This window comes from Chiloscyllium punctatum, chromosome 11, assembly GCF_047496795.1.
Source record: "Chiloscyllium punctatum isolate Juve2018m chromosome 11, sChiPun1.3, whole genome shotgun sequence".
NCBI classification, from domain to species: domain Eukaryota; kingdom Metazoa; phylum Chordata; class Chondrichthyes; order Orectolobiformes; family Hemiscylliidae; genus Chiloscyllium; species Chiloscyllium punctatum.
The window spans coordinates 17,125,112-17,151,338 of NC_092749.1; the positions used below are offsets into that span (position 1 = coordinate 17,125,112).

At 45.3% G+C, this 26,227-nt stretch overlaps 1 protein-coding gene across 1 annotated transcript in view; it reads right to left on the reverse strand.

Annotated features, from left to right (window-relative positions):
• LOC140482771 (thrombospondin-2-like) overlaps window positions 1-25,973 on the reverse strand; it is a 71,573-nt gene extending 45,600 nt beyond the window's left edge. The window contains exons 1-6 of the mRNA XM_072580372.1: window positions 25,694-25,973; window positions 25,081-25,249; window positions 24,400-24,953; window positions 24,105-24,183; window positions 5,456-5,652; window positions 4,255-4,395 (exon numbers count right to left, since the gene is read on the reverse strand). Coding sequence (XP_072436473.1) covers window positions 4,255-4,395; window positions 5,456-5,652; window positions 24,105-24,183; window positions 24,400-24,953; window positions 25,081-25,153 — 1,044 coding nt within the window. The 5' untranslated portion in view covers window positions 25,154-25,249; window positions 25,694-25,973. The remainder of the gene's footprint in view (window positions 1-4,254; window positions 4,396-5,455; window positions 5,653-24,104; window positions 24,184-24,399; window positions 24,954-25,080; window positions 25,250-25,693) is intronic.
• Window positions 25,974-26,227: the final 254 nt, after the last annotated feature.

The following is a 26,227-nucleotide window of genomic DNA, read 5'->3' on the forward strand; positions in this document are numbered from 1 at the left end:
AGAGAGAGGGAGAGAGAGAGAGGAAGAGAGAGAGAGAAAGGGAAAGAGAGGGAGAGAGAAGAGAGAGGGAAGAGAGAGAGAGAGGAAGAGAGAGAGAAGGGGAAAGAGAGGGAGAGAGGAAGAGAGAGAGAGGAAGAGAGAGGGAAAGAGAGAAGGAGAGAGGGGGAGAGACAGAGAGGGGGAGAGACAGAGAGAGAGAGGGGGGAGAGAAAGAGGGAGAGAGAGGGGGAGAATAAAACGCACTGAATTTATAACCCACCTTTCAGAACCTCAAACTGCCCCCACACCACTTTAGGTCAGGAAACATACCTTTGTAAAAGAGCAGTCATGACAATCGATCAATCAGTCTGTGCCCAGCAAGTTTCAACAAGATAAATGACCAGATTGACTGTTCCTTTGTGCTGTTGGTTGAGGGGTAAATATTGGCCAGGAGTCCAGGGAACATATGCATTGAGATCTGTGGCCCGATAATGATTAAACACACAGCCGTTGAAGGGCTGCCTCCGACATAAGAAGACTGATTGGAAACATCATGATCGAAACCTTTCGCAGACTTCAGTTACATCTGTTACAAATCTGATTTTAAAAGTCATTATTCACTCTTTGGTGTGGTTTGTGTTTCCAGGCCAGGAGCTGGCGGTGTGGTTATTACACCGACTCTCCACTGCGCCTCCCAGCCCCAGCTTTTACAGTGGATCCCAAAAACTCCAAGGAATCCGGCCGATGGTTCAGATGAAACTAATTATTGCCTATTTATTGAATTTACAGCTGAGCATTAAACATGTAGGAAATCTGGCTGAGGTATCAATAGGAGGCAAAGTCATTCGAAGAGAGAGAGAGGATCCACATGTCACCAAAGTCTACGGCACAAACAATTGGGTCACTCAACACAACGGATCCATACCAAGTTCCTGTTCTAGATCAGCCCTCTTCTAACTTCCATCTAACTCTGACAGCATGAACGAGCAATCAAATCATCATTTGGTAATACTGAACTTGAGCACTGCTGAAAAAGACACACTTTGTTAAAGCTTTTCATGTTGCATTCATCAGGACAATCCACAAAATTCTGAGGAAGGGTCACTCAACCCGAAACATTAACTCTGGTTTCTCTCCACAGATGTTGCCAGACCTGCTGAGCTTTTCCAGCAATTTCTGCTTTCGTTTCTGATTTGCAGCATCAGCCACTTGTTCAGTTTTTATTTCACAAGATCACCAATTTAATAGCAACACCAAATGATACTGTATGAGAGGAGAATGGCAATTGATTGGCAAGAGCATGCTGGAAGAGGCGATGTCATGGAGAGTGTACACAGAGTCCTCTTGCCAACCAATCAGATTCTTCTCTTTAAAATTGTTGGTTTCCCATTAAATTGGTTTTCTTGTGAAATGTCCTGATGAGTGTAAGATGACAAGCTTTGACAGAATGTGCAATTTTCCAGCAATAAACTTGTATTCCCTTCTCCCTTGAGTGCTTATCCATCTTTGCCTCGAATGCTATTCACCTCAATTCCTTACATACCGCGTTCCATATCACAACAGCATCCCTTCTTCTACTTGAGCTAACCCCCTCATTATCTGGAGGACCTGGATTAGATTACCCTTTTATTCCCTCAGAGGAAACACTCCAAAGTTTTCCTCCGCCCTCTGAAGAAAGCTCAGGGAGTCTCTCTCCCACTGCGATCCCAGGTTCACCATCACACCAACACATCCCCTAGCGCTGCACGCCTTCCTCCCTCCCTCCACATATTTCTAGGCACCTTCCCCCTCCCCAGTCCTTTCGAAGGGTTGTGGCCCGAAATGGTGACTTTCCTGCTCAGAGTCATAGAGATGTACAGCACGGAAACAGACCCTTTGGTCCAACCTGTCCATGCCGACCAGATATCCCAACCCAATCTAGTCCCACCTGCCAGCACCCAGCCCATACCCCTCCAAACCCTTTCCTATTCATATACCCATCCAAATGCCTCTTAAATGTTGCAATTGTACCAGCCTCCACCACATCCTCTGGCAGCTCATTCCATACACGTACCACCCTCTGCGTGTAAAAGTTGCCCGTAGGTCTCTTTTATATCTTTCCCCTCTCACCCTAAACCTTTGCCTATTTACCCTATCCATGTCCCTCATGATTTTGTAAACCTCTATAAGGTCACCCCTCAAGCCTCCGACGCTCCAGGGAAAACAGCCCCAGCCTGTTCAGCCTCTCCCTGTAGCTCTTCTCGGATACTGTCTGGCCCGCTCTGTGTCTCCATTTCCACATCTATTGACTCTGGCTTCAAGCTTCAGCAGTCCTCACTGCCTGCAGCCTGTTTAGTTTTTGTTTTAATGAGCGTGTCCTCACGGCTCTTCTAAATCTTTTTTTTTGTGCTTTGTCCAAAGCCTCAAAATCCTTCAGATAATACGAACAGAACTAGCCACAGTCACAAAGAAAGCTCGCTGCAAAGTTAAGTCATGCTGAAAGCAAATAGGATAAAGGGCCAGTGGGTGCTGGAACAGGACGATAGAGAGCATCAGAAAGTAGAAGAATCTGAGAGCTCGTAAGACACTGATTAATAGAAATTACAGCCCATAAGGTGCTCCCTTCTCCTCTTGAGGATGTTTTGGTGTTAGATCACAGCCAGATCTGTCTGAACTAATCCCATATCCTTCACCTTTCTGAACATCTTCACCTTCTTCCTTCACAAAGGTCTGTGCTATTCTTTGTCTCTGTTTCATTGGCCATTTGTTGGACTTGATGTTGCGACAGTTTTGCGTGGGAGAAAACACGTTATTCTGGGTTGACTCCCCTGGGGTTAAGTGGAAGCTCGGACAGGAGAAGAGGTGCACTATGGGACCGAGGAAAACACAGGAATCACACAGAGGGGAAGCCTGAATTGTGCAGAGTGGAGAGGGGACAGGTGATCACAGAGTAGGTACCGATACAGATTAATAAAGCCATTAAAACTCTGGAGCTAGTTTGTGTTGTGATGGGAGTGAAAAGCAACATAGTTATTTAAATTTGTGTAGAACCTCAGTTAGACCACATACAGATTGCCATGAATTGTTAACTGACGAAGAGGATAATGGGGAAGGTGCAGAGGAGATTGATTGGAACAATTCCAGAACTGAGATATTGTATTGATCAGGAAAGATTGAAACAATATTCTGATCATTTCTCTAAATAGGAGAAAACGGGGAAGGGGAGTGGGTGGGGTCCCAGTAGAGGTTATGCAAGGGTTTGATGGGGAAAGCAAAGATTATAGGCGTTCCCCTGAATGGTAAAACCCAGAAAATAAATATGAATTTGTCACAGCACAGAGTTCAGCACAGCACAGATTTCACACAAACAGCGGTGAAGATGGAGTTCACTACTACAAGGACTGGCTAATGCAAGAACACTTTGCAGGTACCATTGTTGGTGGAATTTGCCCTCTTTCACAGATACCTCCACTCCCTCGCACTCCCCAATGTTGAGAAACTATGGTTGACGAGAGTTTGCAGTAAACATCAGTTAACACAGACCAGAAGCTGAACAATCTCAAGCAAAGGAGCAGGACTAAATGTTTGCCTTCCCTCGAGAAACACTTTTTGAAATTAGTTACAATACCTTTGAGGTAACTTTATAACAATGCCATCAAATATCTAGTGCAACTGAACAAAATCCAAAAGAGTTGTGTTTCCTGATTACAGTATGAATTACATTTGTGATTATACTTCATAAATTTGGAAAACATTTCCACCTCACCAATTTAGGAAATTACATTTCTGAGAGATTAACTGTCTCTCGGTCATGCAGAACTTTAGCTTCTCACTGAAAAAAAAAGACGTTGCTGAAAGATTTTTATGTTTTGCACTCATTAGAACAAAAGCAAAGAATGTCAAATTTCAAACAATCCCAACAATTTATAATGGAGGGGGAACTGGTTGTCAGGTCAACTCTGATTGGTCAATGTGTTGCCAAGGTGATATTACAGGCTCCCCAGGCTCCTAGTTAATTCAATCAAAAAGGTGCAAGGTTTGAACATATTCTCCATGGCAATACGTCAGCCAATCAGAGTCAATCAGCACAGTCTTCCTGTGGAGTATACATTGACGTGCTCACTTGTGATTTGGCATTCTTGCACTTGTCCTGATGACTGCAGGATGAACACCTTCAGCCATCTCCTTTCAGCAAGAACATAAACAACTGCTGAAACAAAATAATATCTCATCGATCCGTGTGTTTGTGAGGAGGGTGTTGGAAAGCCAGGGGAAACCTGGGAAGACTGGCCTCACCTGACAGGTACATTTGGTACAGCTGTCCACTGTCCACTCTTCCTCGTTGTCAAAGAGACGCCCACTGTGCCAGCACTGTCCTGGTCGCACGTTCTTCAAAGTGTCATCGAGAATATCACGAATGATTACATTTTCCTCGGTCTGCGAAAAGAAAGGATTTCCAGGTGAAGTAAAGTTTCTGTGTCATCTAATTAAATCCTTGTTTGTCACTCCTTTTTCACTACATTGTGCCTAATTTCCTGATGCTACTCATTACATTACAGCTATGGTTAATGGTGATCATGCCCATTATAAGTTGAATGTACAGGTGCACAGTTATAATCATAGAGACATAGAGATGTACAGCACGGAAACAGACCCTTCGGTCCAACTTGTCCATGCCGACCAGATATCCCAACCCAATCTAGTCTCACCTGTGAGCACCTGGCCCATATCCCTCCAAACCCTTCCTGTTCATATACCTTTTAAATGTTGCAATTGTACCAGCCTCCACCACTTCCTCTGGCAGTTCATTCCATACCCGTACCACCCTCTGTGTGAAAACGTTGCCCCTTAGGTCTCTTTACTATCTTTCCCCTCTCACCCTAAATCTATGCCCTCTAGTTCTGGACTCACCCAGCCCAGGGAAAAGACTTTGTCTATTTATCCTATCCATGCCCCTCATAATTTTGTAAACCTCTATAAAGGTCATCCCTCAGCCTCCGACCCTCCAGGGAAAACAGCCCCAGCCTATTCAACCTCTCCCTATAGCTCCATAGCTTTCAGCCTCCTCTGGGTTTACTTCACTGAATTCACTAAAGCTCCTCAGATAGCACCTTCCAAACCCAAAAACACACGACCATCAAAATAAGAAGGGCAGCAGTTACATGGAAACATCACCACCTGCAAATTCTCCATCAAACCACTCATCGCCCTGTCTTGGAAATATATCACTGTTGCTGGGTCAAAATCCTGGAATTCCCTCCCTAAGGGCATTGGGGGTCAACCCACAGCACGTGGTGCGAGTCAGGGTTCACCCCCACCTTCTCAAGGGCAACTAGGGATGGGCAATAAATTCTTGCCCAACCAGTGACGCCCACGGCCCACGAGTGGCTGAAGGGATTTCGACAATAGCCCCATCCCTCTGCACTTTTCTGGCAGTGCCCCCAGCCTTAGAATGTGCCCTCACAGTTGGCGCTACAACAGGTGCACCGGCACATACCACTTTGACCAGTCCGTCCGCCAGGTTGCTGACAAGAACCCTCAGACCGTTCAGCTCCTTGAACATGTTTCCGATGTCACTGCAGGAGTGGTCACAGAAATCCACAACTTTGTTGGTTTTGTGCCCGATGAAATCGCTCTTGATGGCGGGGCTGACTCCAGCAAATTCTTGGTTTTCTTTGCTGTTCGCTGCCTCGGCTGTTCCAGGAAAGTAAGAACAACAGGATCAACACTTATCACGCTCGAGTGCTTTTATAAAACCCGAGTAGTCTGGTAGGAAACACAGAGGAGAATCAAGGCAGGCAATACATGGTGGCTAGCCACTGACACTCATGTGCCACGAGTGAACTAAAAAAAAACATGATAACTGGCACTCGTCGAATTAATGCTCTGGACACATGGGTTTGAATCCAGTAGCTGGGGGAATTTAAATTCAATTAAATAAACATCTGGAATAAAATGCCACTCTCATTAAGAATGATCATAAAACTGCTGGATACTTGTTAAAAACCAGTCTGGTTCACTAAGTCCTTCAGCAAAGGAAATCTGCTGTCCATATCAGGTACCAACGGACCCTGGGGATCAGTTAGCTCAGCTGGTGTGCGATGTAGAATAACAGCTGACAGCATGGGTTCCATTCCTGTTACTGACTGAGTGCACTGTGAAGGACTCTATCTCATCTATGTCTTACGGTGATCCTCAATGGTCTCTCTTTAACAAAGATTGAGCGAGAGCAGGATCCTTTGAGCCTGCTCTACCACTCAATAAGATCATGGCTGATCTTTTCAGGGACTCAGCTCCCTTAATTCCAGATTAGATTCCTTACTGTGTGAAAACAGGCCCTTCAGCCCAACAAGTCCACACCGACCCTCTGAAGAGTAACCCACCCAGACCCATTTCCCTCTGACTAATGCATCTAACACTACGGGCAACTTAGCATGGCCAATTCACCTGACCTGCACATCTTTGGACAGTGGGAGGAAGCCGGAGGAAACCCACACAGACACGGGGAGAACGTGCAAACTCCACACAGTCACCTGAGGCTGGAAACGAACCTGGGACCCTGATGCTATGAAGCAGCAGCGCTAACCACTGAGCCACCGTGCCGCTCAAAGGAATCTATCTTAGCTTTAAACACGTTTACCGAAGTAGCGTCAACGACTTCACTGGGCAAGGAATTCCAAGATAACTTTACCTTTTGTGTTATAGGCCTATCTGTGCCTCTCAAGCAGCGGTTAACCCTGACAACCACACAGCCATACCCGACTGTGACAAGGCGCAGTATGGGTGTGTGTGTCTATGCCACATGGACTGCAGGATTTGTGAAGGCACCTTACCACGACATTTTCTAGCGAAAGCTTTTTCTTTGTTCTTGTGTGGGACTTGGGCATCACTGGCAAGAGCAGCACCTTGTTGTCCTGTTCCCAGTTGCCCTTGTGCCAGTTCAGATGGCAGTCCGGAGTCATGTGTCAGCCAGACCAGGGAACTACAGCAGATTTCTGAACCAGATGGGTTTTTGACAGCACTCAATAATGCTGTGGTCATTATTAGTGGGATTAACTTTAATAATTCCAGAATTATTCATTAAATTCCAGCAGCAGACATGATGGGATTTGAACCTGCGACCCAGAGAGTTAGACTGGGTTAATGGATTACTAGTTCAGTCATCAGTCACATTAGGGCACCACCACCCCATTACCATGTTCCAAGGATGAAATTAAAAAAAAAACTCAAGATGGCCACCCAGCAACAGTTGCTAATGTTTCCCCGTGTAGTTGCCAAAGTGATTGGTTTTTATGGAACATGTTCAGGGGATGCATCAGCAGAATTGTAATGGACTCAGCACGGCGAATCTATTTCTGCAGCCCTCACTGGCAACCAAAACTGCCAACTTTACAGACAATTCTCGCATTAGGAGAAGAATCATTAGGGACCAGATTCCAGAGCCAGCGTGCATCCAAAATAAATCACTGTGGGGGAAGTGGAAAGTGTAATAATCCGGGAAAAACGATGGCAGATGCCTTTATGGAAGCTCAGCCCAGATGTGAAGACTATTGCGCTGCCAACGGTTGGAAACTCAACACACACCATCCTTTCGTCACTTCAATCTCCTTGCTAAGTCTGAAATATCGCCGCTGACGAAATATTACATTATTACTGCTAAACTCCCTCCGACAGAAGTACGACCACCAAACCGTGACGTCAACGTCCTTACAGATGCAGATTGCTCTGCTGCCGAGAATGTTATTTTTGAGTCACTTCCATTCAAGAATGAAAATGAAATCACGAGATAGAAGAAGGATCAGTGCACCCCGTCGAGAAAGGTTTCAGATCTTCCCCAGCAAGGCACTCAACTCTCTCTTACACCAATTCCAATTTCTGCTCTGCATTATCCTGACTGTGGAGTTCATTCACTCCTGCCTCGCTCCTGATGGAGTGCTACTTTACCCAAACAGCTGTTTCATGGTTGAGGTGGGTTACAGCAAGACCCTATCTGCTGTCTCAGGATTTCAGTGAAGTTTTTGGTTAAGAATAGAAGGGTTCTCCTTGCTGTCTTAGTCTAACATTTGAACCTTATCCTACAATCGCTGAGGAACAGCTAATCTAGTCATTAATGCTTTGCTGCTTCTGGGAGCTTGCTCTGTGCCCAATGGGGCTGCTGTGCTTTACGTTATAGTGACAGCACTAAACATTTTACCAGCTGTCAAGTGCTTTTGGGATGGTCAGAGTTGGAGAGAGGTGGAATATAAACACAGGTCTTGTGCTGTTACTTCCTCATGATCCTTTGAAGGTTGGTACAGAATGTTACAATACTAATGAACTCCACCACATCCTTGCTTTTCCATACAGGCTTATAGACCAAATTCCAACCAGCTAATTGGAAAAACATGTGGCGTAGTGCACATCCTGATGGTTAATGAGCCATGTATGCCAAGGTCTAAGTCAAAGGCTAAATAAAAACCGAAAGAACTGCAGATGCTGTAAATCAGAGACAAAAACAGAAATTTCTGTAAAAGCTCAGCAGATTTGGCAGCATCTGTGGAGAGAAATCAGAGTTAAGGTTTCAGGTTGAGTGACCTTTCCTCAGAACGTAGTGACCCTTTCTCAGGGTCCTGAGGATCACTTGGACTGAAACATTAACTGATTTCTCTCCACAGATGCTGCCACATCCACTGAGCATTTAGAGCAACTTCTCTTTTTGTCTGTAAATAAAAGGTTGACTTATTATTGAAGACCTGTGCTCCATCCTGGATTTGTTTGTAGACAGTGGGATTGGGTAAGAAGCCACTTTCTTATCAGTATCGAGATATCACATGCAGAACCAGGAAATTCCAGCACCAAGCTCTCGATAGAGTGTAAAAAGTCACAGACTCAAAATGCCCACTAACAATGCAGTTGCAGGTCCATGTGAGGGTCCTTGTAGATTTACATTTACCTTACAACCAGCTAAATAATTCCCAGGATTGGTGATGCAAACAGTGTACAGACACACAGCCTAAACCTGGGCTAATACTATGCGAAAGTGAGGACTGCAGATGCTGGAGATCAGAGTCAAGATTAGACTGGTGCTGGAAAAGCACAGCAGGTCAGGCAGCATCCGAGGAGCAGGAAAATCGACATTTTGGGCAAAAGCCCTTCATCATTTCTGATGAAGGGCTTTTGCCCGAAACGTCGATTTTCCTGCTCTTTGGATACTGCCTGAACTGCTTTAACTCTTGACTCTGGGCTAATACTATGTCTTGTCAGTCAGCTATGGCTCAATTGGTAGCACTCTTGCCTGGAGTCAGAACGTTGTGGGGTCAAGTCCCATTCCAGGGTTCCCAACTCTGAGCCTAGTCCACCATCCAACAAGATGGTGGGTGATCTCCTTTTGCTCTCAATTCCACTTTCTGTCTGCCCCATAACCATCAACTCCAGATTTAGAGTAGAGACTGGACCAAATATGAAAAACTGGTCATGATTTTCCTCCTCGAGAGAATCTGAATCAAATTATTCCATTACCGAATAGTTATTACTCCTCAGTAATTAGGCAGCGTCAACACTACAGGCAAGCACCGAGCCACAATTTGGCATTAATTCGTTCAACGCACACCCCACGGCACATCTGCTTTCAAAGGTCTCCTTTATCATAGGGCTTCAACTCAGAATTGATTCAGCTTCCCTACTCTTGGTCTGGTTGGTTAGCTCAGTAGGTTTGACAGCTGGTTTATAACATAGTGCGATACCAACAGCGTGGGTTCAATTCCCACACTATAGCTCCGGTTACAATGAAGGACTCTCCTTCTCAACCTCTCCCCTTAACTGAGGTGTGCTGACCCTCAGGTCAAACCACCACCAGTCATCTCTCTCTCTCAAATGAGTGAGGAGCCTTCTGGTCCGATGAGACTATGGTGACATTTGTCACTTCAGCTGATATTTCTGCCTGAGTGGGCAATAGAAACCCAGGCTACCCAATAATTTGCTAACTCCTCTCAAATTTTCCAAGGTTCGCCGAATTAGTTCTTACAGTTACGACTAGTTAAGACACGGCCTTTGAATGTGTTATCAATGAACGTTTATTTATACGGATACCCTGACATGGAACATGTATAGTTGTCATATCATCCTGAACATTCAGCAGGTACCATTTCATATTTGTTTAGCTCATGCAAAACCCAAACGATAGCTTCCACCTTTGCTCAATTTAAAGAGATTAGTCTACACTGGGGGATACTAAGGGAGGCAATGGCCTAGCATTTATATCATTGGTCTGTTAATTCAGAGATCAGTTAATGTACTCAGGACCTGGGTTCAAATTCCATCATAGGAGATGGAGGAATTTGAATTCAATTACAAAATCCTGAATTAGGAGTCTAATGATGACAAAATTATGAACAACATTATCAAAATGATATAGAGTCACAGAGATATACAGCATGGAAACAGATCCTTCAGTCCAACTCATCCATGCCAACCAGATAGTCTAGATAAATCCAGTCCCATTTGCAAGCATTTGGCCCATATCTCTCCAATCCCTTCCTACTCACATGCCCATCCAGATGCCTTTTAAATGTTGTCATTGTACCAGCCTCCATCACTTCCTCTGAAAGCTCATTCGATACACGCACCACTCTCTGTGAGAAAATGTTGCCCCTTAGGTCCCTTTTAAATCTTTCCCCTCTCACCTTAAACCTATGCCCTCTCATTTTGGACTCCACTGCTGCAGGGAAAAGACCTCGTTGATTTACCCTATCTATGCCCCTCATGATTTTATAAATCTCTATAAGGTCACACCTCAGGCTCCGATGCTCCAGGGAAAACAGCCCCAGCCTATTCAGTCTCTCCCTATAGGTCAAACCCTCCAACCCTGATAAAGTCATAGAGTCATAGAGATGTACAGCATGGAAACAGACCCTTCGGTCCAACCCGTCCATGCTGACCAGATGTCCCAACCCAATCTAGTCCCACCTGCCAGCACCCGGCCCATATCCCTCCAAACCCTTCCTATTCATATACCCATCCAAATGCCTCTTAAATGTTGTAATTGTACCAGCCTCCACTACTTTCTCTGGCAGCTCATTCCATACACGTACCACCCTCTGCATGAAAAAGTTGCCCCTTAGGTCTCTTTTATATCTTTCCCCTTTCCCCCTAAGCCTATGCCCTCTAGTTCTGGACTCCCCGATCACAGGGAAAAGACTTTGTCTATTTATCCTAGCCATGCCCCTCATAATTTTGTAAACCTCTATAAGGTCACCCCTCAGCCTCCGACGCTCCAGGGAAATAAGTCCCAGGCTGTTCAGCCTCTCCCTATAGTTCAAATCCTCCAATCCTGGCAACACCCTTGTAAATCTTTTCTGAACCCTTTCAAGTTTCACGACATCTTTCCAATAGGAAGGAGACCAGAATTGCACACAATATTCCAACAGTGGCCTAACCAATGTCCTGTACAGCCGTAACATGACCTCCCAACTCCTGTGCTCAATACTCTGACCAATAAAGGAAAGCATACCAAACGCCTTCTTCACTATCCTATCTACCTGCGACTCCACTTTCAAGGAGCTATGAACCTGCACTCCAAGTTATCTTTGTTCAGCAACACTCCCTAGGACCTTACCATTAAGTGTATAAGTCCTGCTAAGATTTGCTTTCCCAAAATGCAGCACCTTGCATTTATCTGAATTAAACTCTATCTGCCACTTCTCAACTCATTGGCCATCTGATCCAGATCCTGTTGTAATCTGAGGTAACCCTCTTCGCTGTCCACTACACCTCCAATTTTGGTGTCATCTGCAAACTTACTAACTGTACCTCTGATGCTCGCATCCAAATCATTTATGTAAATGACAAAAAGTAGAGGACCCAGCACTGATCCTTGTGGCACTCCACTGGTCACAGGCCTCCAGTCTGAAAAACAACCCTCCACCACCACTCTCTGTCTTCTACCTTTGAGACAATTCTGTATCCAAATGGCTAGTTCTCCCTGTATTCCATGAGACCTAACCATGCTAATCACTCTCCCATGGGGAACCTTGTCGAATGCCTTACTGAAGTCCATATAGATCACATCTACTGCTCTGCCCTCATCAATCTTCTTTGTTACTTCTTCAAAAAACTCAATCAAGTTTGTGAGACATGATTTCCCATGCACAAAGCCATGTTAACTATCCCTAATCAGTCCTGGTCTTTCCAAATACATGTACATCCTGTCCCTCAGGATTCCCTCCAACAACTTACCCACCACTGAGGTCAGGCTCACTGGTCTATAGTTCCCTGGCTTGTCTTTCCCGCCCTTCTTAAACAGTGGCACCATGTTTGCCACCTCCAGTCTTCCGGCACCTCATCTGTGACTATCGATGATACAAATATCTCAGCAAGACGCCCAGCAATCACTTCTCTAGCTTCCCACAGAGTTCTCGGGTACACCTGATCAGGTCCTGGGGATTTATCCACCTTTAACCGTTTCAAGACATCCAGCACTTCCTCCTCTGTAATCTGGATATTTTGCAAGATGTCACCATCTATTTCCCTACAGTCTATATCTTTCATATCCTTTTCCACAGTAAATACTGATGCAAAATACTCATTTAGTAGCTCCCCCATTTTCTGTGGCTCCACACAAAGGCTGCCTTGCTATTCTTTGAGGGGCCCTATTCTCTCCCTAGTTACCCTTTTGTCCTTAATATATTTGTAAAAACCCTTTGGATTCTCCTTAATTCTATTTGCCAAAGCTATCTCATGTCCCCTTTTTGCCCTCCTGATTTCCCTCTTAAGTATACTCCTACTTCCTTTATACTGATATCCTTGTCAATCTTTTCTAAACCCTTTGAAGCCATGTTGACTATCCCGAATCAGTCCTTGCCTTTCCTGTAGCAGGGAGACCAGAATCGCACACAGTATTCCAACGTGGCTTCACCAATCTCATAACATGTTGTTAGAATCCCATTTACAGGCAGTACCCAATCTATGCACATTCAACTTTGTCGGCCTAACGAATAACAATTGTAAGGATCCAATGTGTGAAGAATTCTTACAAACTGCCATTTTATACCATATGGTGTTCTGATGTGCGTTCAAATCGAAACTACGAACATACTCAGGAACCTGGACATAGCCTGGGGAAATGACAACAATGCTAAATCATTCCAGAGATCTGTCCATTTCCCTATGATTCTTGAGAACGTTACAATTTTAACTGTGGCAAGTGATAACAGGACAGTTAGATGGTAGTTTCTACCGGTGTGGACATGATGGGCCGAAGGGCCTTATACTGTGCTGCAGGTCTTCACAACTCCATGACAATGACAATTCTCAGAATATTAGTGCGAATTGTTAATATCAGAATGATACAGAATAGACAGACAAAATAGACACATCTCCACATAATATCTCAATGATAGCCTAGGAGATCATATTGCAATATTACTGAGGAAATTAATACATACCAGGATGATAATCTGGTGTATTATTAATGTCAGAATGATATTCACAGCATGCCAATATTGCAATGATACTTGAGGGAATGATAATGTTGCAACTGTACCTAGAATCAGCTATTTCGGACTGAGATGAAGAGAAATATCTTCCGACAAAGAATTAAGAATCGTTGGTTTTCTTCACTCAGAAGGTGGTGGGTGCCCTCTCACCCTGCCTTGTAGCTACCCTGACCAGGTCCACAGCAGTGATGTGTCTCACTGGTCGGTCTGTGCCACCTTCACATGTCCATGCGTGTACAACTGTAATACCTGTCATCCAAATACACCTCGGTCACCCCCTCATTTAACCTGTCCTTCTGTCACCCACCAGAAAAGATCTCTGTTGCTTTCCAGCTCTGGTCAAAAGGCTGAAATGCTGACATTTTCTTTTCTGGATGTTGCTTTTGAGACTCTCCAACTCTTGGAAATTCAAATAGCTCTTCAGTTTAAACCTGCCTCGGGGCATCCACATTTCTGTTTTCTCCCCATGATCTTTACTATTGTAGTCAAGGTTGCTGAGGCACACGGGACAGTGAACAGAAGGTGGCATCTTAGGAGTCTTTTACTTGTTACAAGATTGAGTTTTCTTGTCCTTAACACATCATTCACCTTCACAATCTAGCTTCTGACCCTTCCTGTGTTTTCCACTTTGTTATCTTTCTTTGGAGGATGCTCGCTCACTGAGTGTATGTTAGTCAGGGGTCAATAGAGTTTTGAACACCAAGGGAATAAAGAGATAATGGGGGTACAGTATGAAGGAGATTTAGAGGTAGCTCAGCTTGATTGATAGAGCAGACTTGAGGACTATATGGCATTCACTATTTCCTATGTTAGTTAAGAATATCACAGAAATCTTTCAGGGAATTGGTGCGATTGCAATAATACAGCCTCCATAGCTTATAGAGTCCAGGCAACCACTTATAATGACCAGAAGGGCACCAGTTTATGATCTGTGAGTATTAGTTACCACAGTTGTTACTTACAGTTTAACAGCTCCATTTATGGGCAGAAGGAGCTGTACTCCCTCATCCTCATGTCCCTCACTAATGTATGCCTTTCATCTCAATACCATGCCCATTCTTCCTATTGACCTCCTCTGCAGTGATCTGTGTGCTACCCTCAATCCTCTTGCCTGATTCACATTGCCACGGATTTTACAATGCCGTCTCATCAGGTACCACAAAGGCCACAGCTTCTTCCCCCAACAATCTTCACCGTTTCTGTTCCTTTGGCCTTTGTCAGCTTTGCTGAGATATTGAAGGAATTCTCCAATATCAGGTCTGAAAGAGTGTTTATTCGGTCTCTCGTGCTCTCCCTCACTATAACACACCAAATGCAAATTCAGATATCTTCACCATCGTCAACCAGCTGGCAGAGAAAAGCATCAGCAATGGGGCTGTACACTGTGGATTGCAAATGCCTTTAATAACAAAAAAAGGAAATATAACTTAAAGTGATAGCCTAATGGATTATAATTATTGTGCCAGAATTGTACTTGACCCCAAGTTAATGTAAAACTATTAAAGCTGGTAAATTAGTTCATAACAATACTCTAGGGCAATGTAAATACTCTAATACTTTGCTAAAGAAATACATTTATCAATATGTGTAGGTAGTAAATATTGTGTTAATGGCTGCATTGTTTCAGAAGGAGGCCAGTCTGTCCATTGCACCTGCACCAGTTTGTTAACTGAGCATCATTACCCAGTGGCAATCTCCAGTGTCTTACAATAACAGGGTGTTAATAGAACCTGTTATACTAATGCGCAACAGTTCAGAAACGTGCTTGTATTAAATTCATTTGTTCACAGGGTGTAGCTGTCGACGGTGCCCATCCAAATTTCCAGAAAATGGTGACTAACCACCTTCTTGAACGACAGATGGCCGTATAATGTAGGTCGCTCAGAAAGGAGCTCTGGGGCTTTGACCTAACAGCCATGACTAAAACCAGCTTTTAATTCCAGATTTACAAACTGAATTCAAATTCCAGCAGAGAGCATGGTGGGATTTGAACCTGTCTCACCACAGCAACAGCTTGCTCCTCTCCGTTATTAGTTCAATGGCATTCCCAGTACACCACCTCCCTCTTGTTCCAACAAGCTCCCATAGTGCTGAGCTTTCTCAATTAAGACACGGCACATCAATAATGTGTGAGTTCAGGTAAGAGTTGGTTTCGAATGACATGACGGTATCAGATTGACAGAACGGGAGGTTCCAATCCAACTGGCAGCCTTTGGAAAACCCAGCAGAGTTGTGCATTAGCAGCCTGGGTGTGATTAGCTGGGAGAAGCACCCCCCCCCCCCCCACCACATGGTTCAATCAGTTGGACTGAAACTTGATGGTATGTGAAGGGGAAAATCAGCACATGTGCATGGACTGAAACAGAAGTATCATACCTGGTCAATATTGGTCGACATACAGAACCATAGTGTTACTGTGGGTAAGTGTACTGCTGCGATGATTACCTCAATATCAAGGATTGATAAAATTTACAAGGAGGCCAAGTTTTTTTTTAAATACAACAAAAAATTTTCCTTTTGGCAGATAAAGTATTGGATTAATCAACTTAAATTCAACAAATGAGGATATCACTTGGCTTTGCGTTTACAAAATAAAGAAAATGGAGAATGCAAAGTCCAGGGCTATATGATGGAAGTCTTTACAATTTCCGAAGATTTGGACAGGGTGGTTCAAAACGCACGGTTTCCGGTTGCTGGAGGATGTAGAATGAGTGACCATAGATACGAGACTCAGAATCGAGAACTGAGAATGGGGAAGTCACTTTGAGGGTCAATGATTACACAGGCTCCACGGCAGCGCTTTCCCCTCAGAAAATCTCCTTCTACTTTTAAAAGGTTTACACAAAGGAAATTGCTCTCCCTGTTATAGAAGCATCCCATTTTTCTATTGACCATACCCTTCCCAAAAAGGGTGCGACATAGGCCAGATGATGGACAGCCTTTGAGGTTATTACCTTTGGAACAGTCTGTGCTACACCCAACCACAGCAATCAGATATCGCCATTCGCAAGGTTACTGTTCATTGAAACCAAGTGTTTTGTTAACGTTCGGTGAACAAGACGTTTCCGAGGAGTAATATTCAATACAAAGAGGATGACACTGAACAACTAGCTCAGAGGCACTGTCCTCTAGAATTGAAGTCTCACTAGGCAGGAGCAATGTTCAGAGAATCAGGCCTGCTATGATTATAATCCAATCTCACATTTTACTTCAGTCTCCAAGAGCACAGCTTTGCTGACTGGTTGCTCAGGAAGTCTCACGTCTGCACACGGCTCTATTCTCTTGGGCATCAAGACACCTAATTTGGGAATGTACTGTGTACACAAGAGTATGAGTTGCAATTCCAACATCACTGCATTGAAAACTTGGGTGTTCACAAAGCAGGTTCTGTCCACTTCATAAGATGATGAGACAAGTGCAAGTCCAAGGTATCCATCAAAAAGGTCAAAGTCCCACACAATGCCATCACCTCATCCAACTGGATTCTGACTGAATCTTTGCTGCTACAAAATTAGCTGAAGGACCTTTGTGAAGTTGTCCAGTCTCTGATGTTACAAGTTATTCCTGATGTCCAGAGTTACATTTGCCTCCATCTTTCTCAAATCCCAGATGTACTGTTTTTCTGTTGCATCCTGCAGGGGTCTGTATAACTGCCCACCTACCCTGGTACGTCAGTATATGTGAACGCAGAAGCCCTGATAAGTCGGAACTCAAACTCGGCTTTTGGAACACTGAACTCCCTCCTGAGCTTTTCCCAATATTGCCCGGATGCTTACAGAAATTACGATGATGTAAATGGTAATTGTGCTTTGGAAAACGTATTAAGATTTGAAAAGCTTTGCATCTTGAATGTGCCACATATAAACTAACTCTACCACTGTGTTGTAACAGCTCTAAATTGCCTGATCAGAATTGACCTGAATGCCTAATTCACTGCTTCCAAATCCATTTCTGACAGATTTCTTATGAAATCCCTTCAGCAGTCATGTTGCCTTCCCCAGCCCATGCGCCAACCCATCCACTGGACAGTGTTGTCGTGCACTCCTCCAGAATTCCCACACTGATCTGAAATCCAAAGGTGACTAAATGACTATGGATGGTGCTTCCATTGTCCTCAACCTTTACTTCCCTGGTATACGTTGGACATATCCCACTGAGATAACATGATCTTGCCTGCTTTGATACTGCCAGCTTAATAAAGTACAGCCTCCTTCCATTATTAGACTTCCCGATTTTCTCTGCATGACAACCTCTGCATTAATACCATTCTTGGGGGTCTGTATGGCTTCAATCAGAGAGAGCTGGAAACCAGCTAAGAAACATTTATTAGTTGGATAGGTATGGAGGGATATGGACCAAACGCAAGCAAATGTGGCTAGTTTAGTTGTGAAAACTGGGTGGCATGGTCAAGTTGACCCAAAGGGCCTGTTTCCATGCTGTAGTTCTTGTTAACTCCTTGCAAGGTGGACTGCTGCAAGGATTTTATTGCAATCTCTCTCTCTTAGGTTCCAGCTGCACGTGTATTGATATCATCAATGACGCACCTTAACAAGTAGCAGAATAGTGACCAAGCCCTTCTCTTCCAGTATTTTTTTTTAATGAGGACATGGGGATGATTCCTCAGGGAACCCTCTTCTTTACTTTCTTTTTCTTTCATGGAATGTGGGAGTCACTGGCAAGGGCCAGTATTCGTTCCCTGCCCCTAACTGCCCTTGAACAGAGCGAGTTTCTCCATCATTTCAGAGGGTAGTTAAGTGTTGACTCACACCACCCTTTGCTATGGGTTTGGAGTTGTGTGTAGGCCAGACCGGGTGTGGATGGCAGATTTCCTTCCTCAGAGAAAATCAGCGAAGCAGACAGGTCTTTATAACAAATCGATAGTTTAATGGTCCCCATTACAGAGACCAGCTTTATAATTCCAGACATAATTAATTGAATTTAAATTCCACCAGCTGTAATGGTGGGACTTTAACACACGTCCTCAGAGCATTTGCCTCTGGATTTCTGGTCCGGTGACATTTCCATTTGACTGGCAGATCCAGCACAGGATCATACTGGCCTGTTCCTGAGAGTCTTTACCCTTCCTCTGCAGCTGACCTTCCCACTGTTCACATCCTTGGGAAAGGGAGCGCAGAAATCTTAAGTTTCTGACTAATTTATTTCTTAACCGTGTTCTCTTCTGTACATTTTCTGTTCAGCTTGGTTCCCCACTGTGTGATGGATCTGAGTCAGGGAGATCACGTCAAACCAAGCTGGCTATTTTTGAGGATGTTGCTAACAGCGTGGACGGGGTGGCCTGCAGAGGCTGTCAAACTGGGTTTGCCAAAGGTCCTCTGCACAGGAGATGGCTGGGAAAAACACAAGGTTTTGAAATAATGCGATGGCATGGGTCGTTATCTGGCTGGGGGAAGGGATGCCATTGCGATAGCCACCTCCAGTTGGGGCTTTCCCTCCATGTCATGAAGGCAATTTTCCGTTTATTAACCTTTTGAACTCAGCCGGCTCACGCAGGCAGCTCCCACGTAATGACGCGGCGTGGGAGACTAACAACCCGAGCAGGCTTTTTTCTCGACCAGGCCTCAGCTCCAACAGAAGGCAGCCACTGTCTCACACTGCCACAACAAAACAGCTCCCATTTCACAGTGTGGTGAGGACACATTCCAAGCGGGAATGTAAGCAACCTCCCTCAACCGCCCCCCACCCTCCCCTCCGGGCACCAATGAGCCGAAAACCAAATTGCTGCCGATGCCCGCAGAGAATGACAGTGAGTAATCGTTGTCAGCAAGTGGTGCCTTTTTCACTGGCACGTGTGCCTGCTGGGATCCTGCCAGCCACACTCAAGACAAACTGTGTAATGACTGCCAGCAGTGGTGGTTTCAAAGCTCTGCTTCACAGTGGGTTCCAACGTCGCCACCAAGCTCAGTTGCTCAGCACATTGCTCAGCACGAACGGGAACCGTGCGACACCGAGTATGTCCTGGCGTGGAGCCGACCTCATGACCTTAGGTAAGACGTGGCCGACCGGGAGAAAGTAGAAAACGCAAGGCTGCAGGCCGGGTTAAAGCTAAGGGGCCGGACAGACCATTTCACCCGCAACATCAATCTGGTCCCCCTTAGCTAAAGGGTATAATCTTACCCAGGGGCAGTACTTTTGAGTGAAAGAAATGAGGTTTGAGTAAATCCTTTGTGGGTGGCAGGGGGAGCTGAGGCAGATAGTCCTCCAACCTTTAAACAGTGCGTAGAATGAGCACGTGGGGTGTTTGAACTGTCAAGGTTATGGGTCTCGTGTGGGGAAGTGGGACCAGTGTAGTCAGCAGTAAACCTTTGGCAGTACAGACATGATGGGCCGAAGGGCCTCTGCTATGTTGTTATGGTGCTATGTACTACCATTAACTTGCTGCCAACGCTGCTCATTCTTCAGCTTTTCTTCAGAGCCGCCTTCCAGTTGCCGATCACCTTCTGACCTTTATCTTCTCTAAGCTAGCTGAATTATTTATGTTCAATTGAAACAACAAAGGGGAGGGGTGGAGGCAGGCTCTGGCAGTGCACAGGACTCCCTCAGTATTGGATGAAAGACCTAGACATCAAGTTCCTACAGTGGTGACTGAGGCAGGGCCATTTCAATTCGTAAGACCACAAGACATGGGAGACCATTCAGTCCATCGGATCAGCTCCACTTCTCAACAAGATCATGACTGATCTGATAATCCTCAATTTCCCTTGATTCCCTTTCTGATTTAAGAACCTCTCCGTCTTGTATGCTTAATGACCTGGCCTCAACCGCTCTCTGCAAGAGAGAATCGCTCTGACTCACCCCTCCCAACATTCCTCCCCAGGTCTCTCTTCAGTAGGTCACCCCGTATTCTCAGATGATGCCCTATGGTTGTGGACATTTCCACTCAGGGTAACAACCTTTCCTGCGACGACCCTGTCAAACCTCCTAAGAATCTTGTACATTTCAATGGAGGACATGGGAAAAGGGGAAGTCACTCAAAATACAGCCACTAAGGAAAGAGCAGAGTCTGAAAATAAAAGGAAGGTAATGCCAGCAAATAAACGGGAAATCAATCTGTCAGCACCAGCTGCAGACTGATCAGACTCAGGAGGTTACTCTATCAGCAGTGAGCACACTTATTTCACTCCTTGTTACATTCAGGGATTTTCACTTAGATCGTTAAAATAGCAGAATGCTACAACATGTCTGCAATCTAGTCATTAAACTCTAGCCCTCACATTGTTTTGTTTTTATAAAGATGTGCAAATGAAGTAAAGATGATGTAAGAAAAAACTCAGTGAGCAGTTACAGTACTGCCTGGAAATATGCCAGAGGCATGTACAACTGAGGCATCGAGAGAGCACTGGATGGTTATTTGGTTGTAGTAGCATGCAGTAAGATGGGGAAAAGGCAGGAGATAAGCACTGGGTGATAAATCTATTGCAGGCATGATGGGCTGAATCGACACGATAATCATTCTGTTCTTCTGGTGAATCTACTTTGCACCTCCCCTCTGGTCACTACATCCCTCCTGAGGTACAATGCCCTGTGTACGGTATAAAGGTGCAGTAATCCCGCAGCAGCCTAACCAGAGATCTACACAACTGGAGCATAACCTCCAATCCCTTCAGACCCCAGCCACCTTGAGAAGAAGTTCTGGTAACCATGATTTGGAGATGCCGGTGTTGGACTGGGGTGTACAAAGTTACAAATCACACGACACCAGGTTATAGTCCAACTCGCTTTCAGAGTGCCACTCCTTCATGAAGAGGCAGTCCTCCGAAAGCTAGCGCTTCCAAATAAACCTGTTGGACTATAACCTGGTGTGGTGTGATTTGTAACTTCCAGTAACCATTGCATTTTTTTTTCACACTGTCGTTAGTTTTAAATCGTGTCTGCATTGGGACGGCTGTCCCTTCACAGTTCCTTACTCCCTCCCTTTAGAAAACACCTGACCTGTCTTTCTAAATACTGCAGATGCTGGAAGTCCGAAACAAAGACAAAACATTCCAGAAATGTTCAGCAGCTCATGCAGCAACTGCGGAGACAGAAGCAGAGTTCACACTTCAGCGTTCACACTTCAGCGTTCACACTTCAGCGTTCACACTTCAGCGTTCACACTTCAGAGTTCACACTTCAGAGTTCACACTTCAGAGTTCACACTTCAGTGCCATGATCCAGTGTTCTGGCAACGGGTCATCGATCTGAAACATTAATTCAGATTCTATGTTTCCCTCTCTCTTTCTCTGTGTTGCCTGCTCAAATCTTTTTTTGGACTTAGAAATGATTCATAGAATCTCTACACAGTGTAGAAAGAGGCTATCAGTCTGCATCAACCCTGCAAACAGCCTTCCCCCCCACAGTTAATCCAATTTGCCTGTACATCCCTGAACACTACAGGGCAACTTAGCCTGGCCAACCCACCTAACCCAGACATCTTTGTGCTCAGTGGGAGGAAACCCACACAGACACAGTGACAACATGCAAACTCCACAAAGACCAAAGTCACCCAATGCTGGGAATGAACCCTGGTGCACTGAGCCACTTGCTCAACCACTTGTAATGTGTTTCAAATGAAGATGGAGGCTAGTGTCTACCGGTAAGGAATTCAAAACGTTTCTCGGCGATGCACATTTCCTGCTGTCATAATGGTTTCGCAAGAAAAATAAACAAATATTTAAAAGGCTTAGGGATATCTGGAGACAGTTGGTGCTTCTAGTGACTGATCTCCCTATTTTACTGTCTGGTACCTTACTTGTAGTAATTTGGTAGAAGCATAACAAATATCAACGCAGATACAGCAACTGTTGTCATTGCTCCAAAAAGCAACAGTGGAACTATCTTTTCAACAAAGTGACTCCAATGATGTCCAGTCTTTTAATGATCAGTGTGAGAGTCTCTGAATAAAGGGAGCTATGTTTGTCCACACTGGGAAAAGCAAAAGATATTCCTGAGGAGGAAAACGGTTCAAAGTTTTGAAATGATATCCACCTAAAAAGAGTGATTGGACCCGGGAACTAATAAAGGCTTAAGCTTTTGATAAAGGTTAACTCTTGGCATTAGGACTGCTGGAAACACTCAGCAGGTCAGGCAGCACCAGTGGAGTAAGCAACGTATGGTCAAGGATTCCAGTCGGCAGAAATGGAGCTGAAATGCTAACACCAGCTGCCCTCGCTAACAGATTCCGACTTCAAACTTCCAGCATCTGCAGCCTATTGCTTTGCCTTTATGGAGTTGTCTGCCACCTAGCGCAAGGAATGGTTAAACCAATTTGGAAACCAAATAATACATGGTGTAAGTCCTGAGCCAGTTCGAGGAATGATGATGGAGCTCCTCATTGTAAGGGGAGGTAGCTGATTGAAGTTTAAGCTAGTTCCTTCACAAAGCTCTGAATAAGGCCAGCAAAACGGAAAACAACATTTCCCCTACCATCACGTCATTTTTTGTCTTTCATTATTGGTCTTTGCTATTTCTGTCTGAAAATATTTTACTGATCTTGAACTAAAGCTATCCTGACAATATAAACTGTTCAGAGCTGTCCTCTACAATAGGTACATAGGACCGCAATACACTTCTATATTCTGCTATTATCAATTAATATTTTGGTATAACTACAGGACTAACATTTTAGGGATAAACAATCCACATACTTTTTTATTAAATCGTATTCCAATCCAACCACCAGGTCATCAAACGAAGCAAATCAGCCTATGAGAGACTTTAAAACAATCCACTTGTTTGATAATACACATACATTCTAAGCCGGAGACAGCAGTTCCCTCTCTTTAGTTCTCCGACAATTCCCATAAATAATCCCCAACTTCGAAAGCATTTTCCAAATCCACTTGTTTGTGAAATGGAATTAAATGGGAAACTGTTGCTGTGATCTGTGATCAGCTCTCTGACTGGGGCCAAGGCAAACAGCTCCACTCAATCAGATGGCAGCCAATGCTTCCAATTACACCCTTGGATCGATCACCATAAGCGCGGCAGGGCACCACCCCATTGATTAATCTACTTTGCACCTCCCCTCTGGTCACTACATCCCTCTGAGGTACAATGTCTGGTGTATAGATTGCAGTAATCCAGCAGCAGCCTAACCAGAGATCTACACAACTGGAACATAACTTGCAATCCCTTTAGACCCAGCCACCTTGAGAAGAAGTTTCAGTAACCACTGCATTTTTTTATCACATTGCCTTTAGCTTTAAATCATGTCTGCATGATTTAATAGAGAATGCTTAACAGAGACCAATTTCATTTTGAGAACATAACAAATAGCAATGGTGTAGACTACTTGGCCCGCTAAGCCTGTTCCCCCATTCATCACAGTTCATCTTGTCCTTGCCTTTCCCACTCACTCCATCAATTACTTGAAAGGACAAAGATCTGCCTCTTGCCTTCCTAAGTGCATTCTGGCCCTGGAACATCCACAGCCTTTTGGGAGAGAGGATTCCAAAGCCACACAACCCTCTGAGTGTCAGTGATCATCCCCTTACCCTGAGGCTATGCCCCGTGCTGTACATTCTCCAGCTGGAGCTGGGGAACCTCGCAGTGCCCACCCTGTCAAGCCCCTTCGGAGTCCCAGTGTGTTCCCACTGCTGCATTTCAACTCAAAAGCTGAGGAACAATTCGAAGCCACCTCTAGCACCCAGCAGCAGCCGAGAAATCAGACCTTACCTATCTGCAGACAGCCATTACTCTGGAGAATATCCACTATCGATGAGCCAAATATTAGGTGCATGTTCTGCAAGTAGCCCTGAGGACAGAATGGAAACACCTTTAATTTATAGGAGTTAGGACTGAGGTATTGAAAAAAGCAAATCATTAAGGAATATCATTTTGGAAACCATTAGATAAAACATTGGAAATGACTGAATACTGTTAATTATATGAGTAGACAGTTGGGCTGAAGAGTCTAATTTCTCCAGCTTTGTCAGTGTTACGTTGTCAGAAAAGGAGGTAGGATACATACCCTGAAGTTGCTGCCTGGTGTTAGTCCTTTAGCCACGTAGAGTTTGCCGTTGGTGGCACTAAGTTGCTCATAAATGGGGTCATCTAGGATGAAGCTGTCCGCTAGCTCACAGTCCACATACAGGTTCGCATTCTCTCCATTCACATGGATAGTGATGTTCTTCCACTGGGAGTCAGCAATGTCCACATGGTGGAAGGAGGCCAGGTTCTGGATGTTCTCCACCGAGTACTGCAAGTCCAGGGTGTTGTCCACGCCGTTAGAGACGATCTGCAGCTGGCGTTTGTAGCCCGGGCCCTGGATAAGCAGCAAGGTGCCCCGGCTCTTCCTGTCCTGCCTCAGAGTGGCCGTCAGGATGAAGCCCTCATGGTAGTTCATGAGGCGGAGCAGGGCCTGAAGCTGGTCCCCAGAGGCAGCCGGGATCTTGTCGAACCGGGAGAAGCGGAAAGCCGGTTTGCGGGGGTCGGGGCCTCGGAACAGCTTCACTCCCGGAGTCTGTCTGTTCACATTGCTGATGGCGAACAGGTCAAAGACAGCTTTCTCATCCCGGGGAACAGCTGGAGGGACACAGGAGGAGCAGGAAGGAAAAGAAGGGCAAATTAGTGAGAGACCCAACAATAATGTAACCATGAGGGAGGGGGAATGAGCTCAGGGGAGAGGGTGGGGAGCTGGGGGGACACTTACCCAGGGGCTGACTCCTGACCCCCAATGCCAACAGGACAGGCAGCAAGGCCAGCACCCCATTGCTCAGTAACATCAGGCTGGCCAGCAGGAGGACAGGGCACCTTCACAAAGTAGTCTCAATCCGAGTCCCCCCCTTTCACAACGTCCCACACCACTCCGGATTGCCCGCCTGTTTAAAGTGAACAGCAACATTTAATGGCAGGAAAACAATCCGCATCACTAACCCGCGAGTCCGACTCAATTCCACACTGGGAGAGAGTTGCAACACACACACCGACACACTCTCTCTCACACACACTCTCTCTCTCACACACACACTCTCACACACTCTCTCTCTCACACAGACACATTCTCTCACACACACTCACACAGACACTCTCTCTCTCACACACACACTCTCACACACACACTCTCACACACACACACACAGACATTCTCTCACACACACTCTCTCACTCACACACTCTCTCACTCACACTCTCTCTCACTCTCTCTCTCACACAGACACAAAGCTCTCGTATACCTTTGTTTTCGAAGCAAAGTTTGTATTTAAAAGAAAGTTGCAGTTTTATTTTTTTTAAAAAGTATGTCATGAGAATAAATATTGTCTCACCTGGCGTCGGAGCTCAGCAGCAACTTTGTCCTGTCTCTCTCTCTCCAGTTGTAGCCCAGTCACTGGTTTGGGGGAGAGGGAAGGGAAGGTGGGGAGAAGGGGATGGGGGGATGCCTTGCTATCCGGACAATACTGGGACAGCCTGAGCTGCTGCTGTTGCTGCTGCTGTGTTCAACAGCGTGTACTGGTGGAATCGTCCCTCCGGCCTGCTCTTTATATAGACTGAGGGGAGGCTGCTGTCAATCAGGCTGGTTGGGGAGCTGGGGAGGGGGTGGTGGAGGAAGTGCAGCTCATTCATTCTTTCAGGACAAGTTACATAATCCGTCTGCCCTCCAGAAACCCCAGGCGTTTCGCTCCTGCAGCCTCCCCTCCCCCGTGGGGGTGGGGAAATCCAGGCTCCTGTTAACCCTCACCTTCTCCTCTTAACCCCCCCTCCCCTAAAACACCTCATATAAAAAAAATCCACCCAGTTTTCACTTGGAGTGGAGTGGAGGAGGGACTGAGCTACCCCCAATCCCCCACGCCACACTTACC